The sequence below is a fragment of the Bidens hawaiensis genome, unplaced genomic scaffold (genome assembly GCF_021521415.1).
Source record: "Bidens hawaiensis isolate Kalapana, Puna unplaced genomic scaffold, B.hawaiensis_p1.1 tig00025990_1, whole genome shotgun sequence".
In the NCBI taxonomy this organism is placed as follows: Eukaryota; Viridiplantae; Streptophyta; class Magnoliopsida; order Asterales; family Asteraceae; genus Bidens; species Bidens hawaiensis.
Window position 1 is genome coordinate 109,598 of NW_027494178.1, and position 10,651 is coordinate 120,248.

General features: G+C 35.5%; 2 protein-coding genes across 2 annotated transcripts; both read left to right on the forward strand.

Moving 5' to 3' along the window:
• Positions 1-2,474: 2,474 nt before the first annotated feature.
• LOC143572666 (uncharacterized) lies at positions 2,475-4,212 on the forward strand. The gene is made up of 2 exons (XM_077057755.1): positions 2,475-2,662; positions 3,707-4,212. The coding sequence occupies exons 1-2, from the start codon at positions 2,492-2,494 to the stop codon at positions 4,064-4,066; spliced, it is 531 nt and encodes a 176-aa protein (XP_076913870.1). The 5' UTR covers positions 2,475-2,491; the 3' UTR covers positions 4,067-4,212.
• A 1,710-nt stretch (positions 4,213-5,922) lies between these two features.
• Positions 5,923-9,213, forward strand: LOC143572667 (fructose-bisphosphate aldolase-lysine N-methyltransferase, chloroplastic-like). The gene is made up of 13 exons (XM_077057756.1): positions 5,923-6,027; positions 6,127-6,236; positions 6,660-6,723; positions 6,793-6,903; positions 7,021-7,080; positions 7,182-7,289; positions 7,405-7,474; positions 7,584-7,624; positions 7,745-7,825; positions 7,897-8,150; positions 8,229-8,317; positions 8,561-8,709; positions 8,901-9,213. Exons 1-13 carry the CDS (start codon positions 5,923-5,925, stop codon positions 9,045-9,047), a joined length of 1,389 nt encoding a protein of 462 aa, XP_076913871.1. The 3' UTR covers positions 9,048-9,213.
• Positions 9,214-10,651: the final 1,438 nt, after the last annotated feature.

Genomic DNA, 10,651 nt, shown 5'->3' on the forward strand with positions numbered 1-10,651 from the left:
ATCTCGAAATTTCTAGAAAAATGATAGTAAAATATTATTTATTTATGAAGGAAAAGTTTACTTGAGTTAGTAGATATGTAATAAAATAATAAAGGTGGTTCAAACAGGCTAATTAGATGGAGTTAAGTATGGACCAAAAAGGAAAGATGGGTCTTAGGTCCATGGGTTTAAGGGAGTATAAATACCCCTTATACCATAATCCTTTCCATTTCCATTCATCTTATTCTCTACACACACACACACACACAAGCCTCCCTACGGCCGTGAGAAGAAGAAGAAGATCCGAGATCGATTCTAGCATAAATATTTGATATGCAATCAAGATACAAGATTGTAGTTCATAACCAAGCTAAACCGTGACCTAAAAACGGGTAAAGGTACGTTCTTTATCGTTAAAGGTTATGTTTTTATGAACGGTTTTTATGAACGGTTGTTATGAAACTTGAACCTAGAATAGATCGGGTATGATCGGGTATTAAAGTAGCAAACTTGATGTTAAAATGAACCTGACGAATCCATGGCTATGCACGGCTCGTTTAAAATAAACCTTAAATCTAGTTTTGAACGTTTTAAGACTAAAGGTCCAAACTCTATGGTTCCCCGGGTCAAGACTTATCCGGAAATGGCTGTGGGAACGTTTATGGGAATGGTTAATATCATATCGAAGGTTTAAATGTTGTTAAAACCAAACCCGTAGCTGCTGCACGTTAAGTTCGCTTGCTGGATAAGTTCGCCTGCTGGTTAAGTTCGTCACATATAAGTTCGCCTGATGACAAGCTCGCTTATATACAAGTTCGCTTATATCTAAGTTCGCTTATATACAAGTTCGCTTATATACAAGTTCGCTTATATCTAACTTCGCTTATATACAAGTTCGCTTATATACAAGTTCGCCTATATCTAAGTTCGCTTATATCTAAGTTCTCTTATATACAAGTTTGCTTATATCTAAGTCCGCTTATATCTAAGTTCGCTTATATTGAGACCCGGATACATGGCGACCTGAAAATGTATACATATACGTGTATACACTTGATGGCATGCTCGTAAGGACCTAAGGAGATGAAATACTAGAATGTTAAAATAAAGGAAAGCCATAACTATGCTAAGTAAAAATATCTAATACAAGGCCATTAGATTAGATCAGACGAGTATTGATATGTGTAACTTATATACAATTAGCAGAGCTTAACTAAAGAAAGGATTAACAATTAACGTAGCAAAGAAACATAGTTCAGATGAGTTTCTAGCCCCATTCCTTGTTATGTTTTCGGGGCTGTGCGCATACTCGATGTGATTAGTTAATACACTTACCTTAAGTGGTAAGTGTATGCCATATATGATATATGTGATAGATATGAATGATTGCTTATCGGTATGTGAACGATCTTCGGATATTGCGCGTACCGTCAGGTTATAAATAAAGATATTAATGGTATATATAATGTATGGAGTATGTATGAGCATTATGGATGAAAACTTGTTGGTATGTGAACGATATGCGGATATTGCACATATTGCCAAGAATAATGATCGTCTCCTTATATGGATACTAAATAATAAAGTATGTAGAGAGTTCCCTCTACGGATAATATATATTGTGTTCCTCTAATGGAAATCATAATGTTCCTCAAATGGAAAGCATAGTGTTCATCAAATGGAAAACATAGTGTTCCTCAAATGGAAAGCTTAGTGTTCCTCTAATGGAAAACATAGTGTTCCTCAAATTGAAAGCTTAGTGTTCCTCTAATGGAAAGCATGGTGTTCCTCAAATTGAAAGCTTAGTGTTTCTCTAATGGAAAGCATAATGTTACTTTAATGGATAGCATAGTAAAAGTAATAGTTCTTTTTGTTAGATGTTATGTGGCGTCCATCTTATGGATATTTATACAAGGTTACAGTATTAATACGTGTCTTCGGATACGTGTAGAAATGTACGAGAAAGAATTGTATGTTGCCTGATTAACTAGAACTCACTCAGCGTAGCTGACTTTTAGTATGCACGCAGGTGATTTGACCAAAGAGTTAGCATGAGGATGGCACATGGTATGGATTGAACGGCTGGCATCTGAAGACGGAAGAAATGATGTTAAATATAATGTTTTGTGTTATGTTATCAAAGAAAAGATTTAATGTTTTGTAACGAATGATTTAAATTAACGTTTTCGCGTAAAGTTTTAATTAACTATGATTGTAAGAACTGTGTTTATGAGTAAATCCGATGTTAAAGTAGGGCTACCGGGTTCAGGACCTTACAAATAATATGTTTCAAACTACCCTCACTTGATAAACACTTATTTCACATACTACATATGGGCCAATACAAGTTCACAATACTATTATAGACAAAAGCCCAAATCCAGTTTTTAAATTTTTGTGTACACAAAAAACATAAATAAATAAAAAACAAGAAGACTAAATAAACAAGTCTTATTATCCACACCGAAAGCAACCACACGGTCCACACTCCACACACAAACAATTGGCAGCAATGGCTTCCTCAAACCCTCTACTCTCATCACCACTCGCTCTTTCCACACTTAAACGTCACGCGCCACCGCCCCAAACCCTCTTATTCACCACCAAAGCAACTCCTGAAGACTCCTCCGAACCTACTACTGAATCATCCGAGCCTGGGAGCTTCGATGACCGTCTCTCGCAGGTAGGGGTGTCCGGTGTGTACGGTTTGGTTAATAGCCTCAACTGAATTAACCAATTGGTTTGTTTTATTAAGTTAGTTCTCGGTTTTCGGTTCATTTCGGTTAAATTACAAAATTAGGGGGTGTTTGGTCTAGCTTTTAATTTTTTGCTTATGCTTAAATTTTAAAGTAGTTTATAGCTTATTTTCTATTATTAAGCTCTTTTTAAGTGTTTGGATTAGCCTATATTCTACAAGTTAATTATGTGTCGTAATAAGTTGTTAAATTCACCATTTTTAAATTTGTTAAGAGTAATAAGTTGCTTGAATAATTATTTTTGTTTAGAAATATATGAAATGAAATGGAGATATAAATATATAAAATGAAAGTAGAAATTAAGGACACCGAAATTACTGATGCCGAAAATCAGGGCCGGCCAACCGGAAATTTTTGTCTAAGTGTACTAAATAATTTAAACTATTTTATTTAAATAACAATTAAAGTTATAAAGAGACTATAAAGTGTTTGAGTATATAAAATAGTGGGTGTAAAGAGTTCGAGCATTCTAAATATATATAATATTGTGTTTTAAAATTTTCGTGCCCCAAAAACACCTGCCCCGCAGGGCGTCCATATTGCCCACCCTCAAGGCTTCCAATGCCGAAAATACCAATACTGAAAAATCATCAAATATGCGTACGGTTATTGAAAATGTTCGGTGCTGTACAGTACCTGTAGTCCGGTACGAACCAAAATGGGTAAAATGTTAGTACTACCAATCCTTAAATTTAAAAAATGGGTACCGAATTGATACCAAAAGTACCCGTTACCGTTTTCTCAATCCGAAGTAGAATTACATGAAATGGTATATAACATGAGTTACATGAAACGAATGTATAAAAGCTAAAACCATATACAAGTATGAATGATTTGGTTTGGTTAATTTCGATTAGTTAATTTTGGCTAACCAAGGGTAATAAAGAAAACGATAACTGATTTTTGATTAATTCGGTTCATTGTGGTTGCTTTTGGGTTAACGGTTCGGTAATTGCTCCTCTTACTCGCAGGTTCGCTTGCGTTACCGTAGTGGGACCGGGAAGAAAGCCGACGCCCGAAAAAGCAAGAAAACCGGGAAGAAATCTTCGGGCGGGGGAAACTTGTTTCTCCCGCCGGTGCCGTTGAAGGAGCCGACATCAGGTGGACTGAAGGTGGATTTCGGGTTCAGCCCGTATTCGGAGAGGATGAACGGGCGTGTTGCGGCACTCGGGTTGGCAGCGTTGGTGTTGGTGGAACTGGCTACTGGAGAGAGTGTGATAAAATACCATACGCCATCGATTATATTTATTCAGGTGTATTTTGTGGCCGCGGCTACGGCGATATACTGTAAGGTTGAGAAGGAAAAGGTTAGCATTTGGCCGTCCTCATGAAACAAGTTACTAGACTGATGATACTGATACAGTTGTGTTCTGTAATTTGTTTTTGTGACAGATGAATTATTTGTACAAAATAAGAGAAAGTTGTAATATTTGAGGTGGTAAATAATGATATCTTTTTCTGCATTTGAATTTTGAAATATGTTTGTTATTCTAGTAAAGGTCCATATCTCGACATGTTAACGAGTCGTTTTAGACCATTTGAAGAAAACAAACGAGTTGTTTCGGTACATGTTAATATGTGTCTTGGTGGGGTAGTTTGGCACTTTGGCTCGAGCTATCTTGACACGTTTTATTCATATATTTTTATGATAATATGTTTTACGTGTGTTTGTGTATGTTATGATTTATGATTATAAAGTTTGGGCTAAAAGATTTAGAGATTTTATTGCATAGGCCATTATTATAAGAATCAATACACGAGGAGCTTAAATCCCAACGGGGACATCCGATAAAATTAAAACTATTAGTGAAGGTTGGCATGGTTCCTGTGTAAGGATAAAGAGTAGCTTAAACATTACTTGGAGAATACTAACTAGGGGTGATCAAGATAAGGGTTAGACCCTTGAAATCTGGTTACCTGACTCTTAAAGCCCTTAATTAGACCTGAATAAATAATATGGGTCGGGTAAAGGGTAAAAAGGTTTCAAGGGTCCGACCCCTTTTCAAACCCTTGACCCGTTTACTAGATGGATATACATCAGATTGACGATTAATCTGAAATTTATGAGACGCTTGTATTTCATATATGATTCATTAAAAATTTTCCAACTACTAAGAAAAATAAAAATGAATGATCATACTACTAAATGGAAACATATATAAAGAAATTACTGAATTGTTCTCTACACGTAATTTGTGAATGTAAATATTATTTGCATAAGTTTAAATGATATTTAAAATTTCGAAATTAGACTTTACTATGTTATTAAATGAAAGTATAATTCTTTTGGGATTCATATATTAAAGTCATTTATGAGATATGCCACTAGTAATGCGGAAAATTAGATGTGATTATTGTCTTAAAGGGTAAATAGTTGGACCCTTAAAACCCTTATTTATACCCGACCCTTTTATTGGTTAGAGGGTAGGGTCTCGGGTCCACGTTTCTTCCTAAAAGGGTAAAGGGTCTGGGTAAGGTATTAGGTAAAAGGGTCGGGTCTTACCCTTTGAACAGTCCTAAATTACTAACTAAGACCGTTTGTTGTGGAATAAGAAGTGGGGCGCCAAACATGCCACATAGGTATGTTAACACCTGCTACACCACGCTCGAAAAGAACTTGGGCACCACCCCTCTTTCCCCTCCTTTCCTGTTAACTTGTTAGCATCCAAGAGCTCAAAAGATATGAATCATGGGATCCACACCTACTAACAACCAATCATATCTTCTTTTTTTTTTAATATCTAGTTAAACCTAATTAACTCACAATACACTTGTTAAAGTGTGGGCTGGTTAAAGTCCAATGTCTATGACGTGACTTTTTTTAATATCTAGTTAAACCTAATTAACTCACAATACACTTGTTAAAGTGTGGGCTGGGCGTCCATAGCCCGAATTGCCTGTTTTTGAAAGTGAAGTTTTGAAAGTCTAAAATAAAAGTGAAATTTAACATCTTTATCAAATAATAGAACGTCAAGTGTTCAACAACATAAATGAGATTTCGAAATTAAATTTCATTAATTTTGCTTATCAACTAACCGATCGGGTGACAGGCTCATAACCACCCGATCACGAATCACAAAATTCGGCTACACAATTAACCCGCAAACACAACCCGGGTCAGGGTTTATGCAAAATAGCCCTGGAGCCATTTACCAGAAATAGCCTCAACTAGTCAACTGACACCTCAATGCTAACTCTAGTTAGTGTTCGAATTCAACGGCCACTTTTGGCGCCAAGCCGGTACTGCATTCGCGTCAGGTGCAACTCCTCCAGTTCATCTTATCCACATAAGGTTTGTAGTTAACTCAACCATTGAAGCCATAGAGGGCTCTTATTATTCCATGCACACCAACTGTTTGATAAAATGACTCAATGAGTTAACTTAATTCAGGCACTCCAGAATGTAGATGAGGAGTGTGCCGGTTTCTTGCCGTGGTTAAGGCAAAAGTCCGGGGCGGAAATTTCGTCCGTTCTTTCCATTGGGAAGTCAGTTTATGGCAGGTAATTGACGATAGGGGTGTGCATGGGTCGGTTTTGCCGATAACCATAACCGAGATGTCGGATAATGGATAACCAACCATAACCATGACCGCTTGGTTATGGCTACAGCAGGTTTGTTAACCATGAATTCGGGCCTAGCTAAAAACAATATATTGGGCGTGAGCGTTTGGCTTGAAGTTTTTTATTAATGGCATATATTGTTATTACACATATTTATCTTTAGTATATTACATAGCATTTAAAAAAATACATATAATCGGTTCGGTTTTGGCGGGTACCCATTATTATTGGTTTTTCATAAAATCATTAAACCGGCGCACAAATTTTTGCTACGGTTCAATTATATCCTCGGTTTCATCGGTTATTTTGGTTATGGACTTATGGGTCGGTTAATTCAGTTTTCTGCACGCCCCTAATTGACAGGTCATTGTTTGCCTGTAAACCGGTACAAGCGGGTGATTGTATATTGAAGGTTCCTTACAGTGTGGTATGATTTTATGATTTTTTTTAACATCCCAGTACTATATTGTCTGTGATTTTTATATTTTTTTTGTAGCAATTGGCTCCAGATAATCTACATCCTTCAATAAGTTCTTTGTTGGGGGAGGAAGTCAGCAATGTTGCAAAGCTTGCTTTGCTCAACTTACTACATCAAAGTCTTGGTCAGGTAATAAGATCTTGTGTGTAATGTCCTTTTATTATTACATGTTTTTATTTATATATAGCATGCTATTACGCGTCTGACAAAAGCGGTTCCTTGTTTATCTTCTTTTTCCTACTGCAGGCTTCTGAATGGGCCCCTTACATAAGCTCTTTGCCGCGTCTTGCGGATATGCATAGCACGGTATTTTCTTCTTTCCTTTTGGCTTAGTCACACACTTAATAACCATGTTTTACTTCTGTTTTTTGTCGTTCTTGTTTGTTATTTATTATGAACACTTGTAGATATTTTGGAGTGATGAGGAACTGGAAATGATAAAGATAAGTTCTCTATATTATGAAACATTGAAGCATAAAGCTCAAATTGAAAAGGACTTCTCCTCCTTAAAACATGTATGTCCGTTAAAGAGCTCACTAATTATTCATTGAAATTTTTTTTATAATAACCAATCACTAGACGCTTAAGAACTAAACAATTGGTTTTAATACTCTTATTACTTTAATGCAGGTTCTTGACCAATTTCCTGAATACTTTGAAGGTGTCACATTGCACAAATTTAAGCATGCATATAATCTAGGTATAACATCTTATCATATTCCCTTTTTATGCCCAATATATTCATGGTATCCTAATATAAGCATACATGCATGTATGCTGTTTTTTGATACTTCTTGTAAATCATTCAGTTGAATCTCGAGCTTGGATCAGCACACGGGGTGTTTCAATGGTATCCTAATGTGATCTCTCTTTAACATTTTGTAACTGTTTATAATTTCTTTTAAAGTTCCATTTCTTTCTAAATATTGTCATACTGTAGAAACTCTTCAGTGAATAAACACTTTTTTAGATTCCGTTTGCAGATTTCTTTAACCATGATGCATGTTCAGAAACAGATGTCTTGAGTGATGACTTCAAACAAGTCTCAGAGGTAATCACCGGCAAACCGATGTCTTTAATATCCATAAATAATTAAATCACTAATCAGTGTGCATTCTACAGGTTATTGCTGATGAAAATTATGCTCCTGGTGATGAGGTTCTTATAAGATATGGGAAGTTTTCCAATGCCAGACTTTTATTGGACTTTGGATTTATAATTCCTCACAACAAATATGATCAGGTCAAAGTTGAGGTCAATGCACGTCAGCATGACCACCTGCATGCATTGAAGTTGGATCTTTTGCATAGATACACAACACCATCTTTGAAAGATGCTAATGATTTAAGCTCGCAGGAAAATGGCTTCATGGTGATGTAGGTATCTGTTCATGTTAATATTGTATGCTAGCGAGTAGTGACATATTTACAAATTTGGTCCTTGTTATATTACAGGGAAGTGAAGTCTTCAAGTGGCAAAGGGAGGGGAATCCCACAGTCACTTCGTGCACTTGCTCGTGTTCTATCTTGCACTTCTCCCCAAGGTCTCAGATATGTATATATGTTAAAAATTGTGTTTTTTAAATTAAACAGTAATTATCTACATTGCTGAATTTATTTTTCCCAAATGTTATTTCGTTAGTTTGACTGAAATGTTACTTTATTCTGCTCTATTTTCATTATGTCTGCTGATATTGATATACTGTTAGTCAAATATCAACCCAATATCTGAAGATATTATTTCATACAAATTAAAAAAAATATGAAAATGCTTGTGTGCTCTACAGAGTTGCAAGAATTGGCTACGGAAGCAACACAAAATGATGGCCGTTTGGCTAGAATTCTTTTGAAGAACAGGGATAGAGAAGTGGAAGCGCATCGGTTATTGCATTCAAGATTCAGTCACATGATTGAAAATTATAATGCAGCTCTTGAGGTAAATTAATCCCATAGCTTTTATTCCAAAGAATTGCAGTTGACATGATTTTGTTCTGAATATTAGTCAATATAGTTTTTGTGTTCATGTTAATGGATGATAAATCATTGGTATATCAGTTACCAGTTTAAAATGCACCTGTTTTGTTGCATGCTTAATTGGTAATTTTCGTTGCTATAACTATTTTGCAGTCTCTAACTCACTACAGTTCTGAGCAAAACACACAAAGGATGCAGCTGGCTCGAGATTTACTCACTGGGGAGCTTCGGATCCTTGAATCTGCTTCCACATGGCTGAGAAACTATTGCCAAACTTTGAAACAAACACGATCAGTCTAATATCTAAACAACAACACGAACAACCATATCCAGTGAAATCCTACTAATAACAAAGCTATTAGTAGGGCCTGGGGAGGATCAGTCTAAATAGAAGTGAAAAATATATGAGTTTCCAAATTTTATATGCATTAGGTTACTTAAGCTTGTAAAAGTTAAACAATCATTTTATATTGTTATGTGGGATTAATGTTGAGGGGTTATTTTGCCATGCTTGGTTCTGGGTCTGGTTCTAGACTTGAAACTTTGTTTAGCGAAGTCTAGGCCGTAGTTTGAGTTAAGTTTTCAAAAACTTGAAAAATTTGACAAAGTTTCCAAATTTGAACAATGATTTTATTTTGTGATGTGAGGTTAATGTTGATGTGGTGTAAACAAGGTAAACTGAAACAGGTAGCAAGGTAAGAATTTGATTAAGTTTGGTTCTGGGTCTTGTTCTAGACTTGAAACCTTGTTTGGCCAACTTTTGACTACTGTTTGAACTACACGTAACCAGGTCGTAGATTGTTTGATTTTTAGCTTAGTGAAAGGTCATTACTCAGTTTGACTCGGGGTCGATAGAACTCGAGACTTGTGATTGTGAAGTCAATTTTGTCTAATAGCAAAAAACCTGTGTATCATTGTGCCAAATTAGATCCGCTACTTTTTACACTCAATAAGTAACATGACAGATCATTAAACTAGTCATCTTATAGGCTCACTGGTCAAACAAATTTAAAAAAAAAAACAAGATGGTATCATAAATTAAGTTCTTTTTAAAACTTTGTCATTAATTTGTCAAAATATTTATGGTTTAACCGGCTGGCTTCAGATCGACATGTCCAACTAAAGATGTATGAAGAGTAATCAATGGACCAGTTGTGTAGTCGCAATTTTCGATTTGCTAAAAGAACACTGCTCTCATGTATCCCATACAGTTTAAGAGATAATATAATGTGTAGCATAATAAATTTATTCTATTGTTTAATGTTATCTAACACTTTCTTATAAGATTTAAAACTATTATTCTCTATACATACTTAAATGTTAAAACTATAATTTTACATATATACCCAGACATATAGAAAGTAAGCAAAATGAAGGTTTAAAGTAATTAATTACTATGACAAGTATATGCTATAAGGGTGCATATTATAACCGTGAGCGTGATGGGATCCAACGCACGCCGACATACATTCACGTGTATACCACTCCGCCTATGCATGAGGTGGGTTGTGACTCTGTGAGAAGGTTGGATAAGCTTAGGCAATGATTATAAGATTCTTTTTAACACTTAAAAAAAATCATTAGTGAAGATCAGAGCATGCAATTTCTAGTTACGTTATCTCTCACTACTCAACGGATTTATTTGTTTAAGCTTTAACCCAATTGTGCATTATTTTTTTTTAACAATAAATTTCATTAAAACAAAGCCGAAACCATTCCTACCGAGAAGATAGTAAGGGCCGACAACAAACAAGACCACAAAACCTTACACAACCAATGATTTCCATTTGTTCCAATCCAAATCTAAACAATTTGCTCTATTTTTTATCCATAAGAAACTCAGCACCTTAATATCTCCAAGCTACTTATCAATCTTTATCGGCTTGTTTTCGAATATGCACTCA

Bases quoted from the DNA above. Each gene is read 5' to 3' on its own strand.
- LOC143572667 (XM_077057756.1), top strand. From the start codon at position 5,923: ATGCTAACTCTAGTTAGTGTTCGAATTCAACGGCCACTTTTGGCGCCA. The intron at 6,237-6,659 runs GTAATTGACGAT...CCTAATTGACAG, and splicing joins GGGAAGTCAGTTTATGGCAG to GTCATTGTTTGCCTGTAAAC. The intron at 7,475-7,583 runs GTATAACATCTT...TAAATCATTCAG, and splicing joins TAAGCATGCATATAATCTAG to TTGAATCTCGAGCTTGGATC.
- LOC143572666 (XM_077057755.1), top strand. From the start codon at position 2,492: ATGGCTTCCTCAAACCCTCTACTCTCATCACCACTCGCTCTTTCCACA. The intron at 2,663-3,706 runs GTAGGGGTGTCC...TCTTACTCGCAG, and splicing joins TCGATGACCGTCTCTCGCAG to GTTCGCTTGCGTTACCGTAG.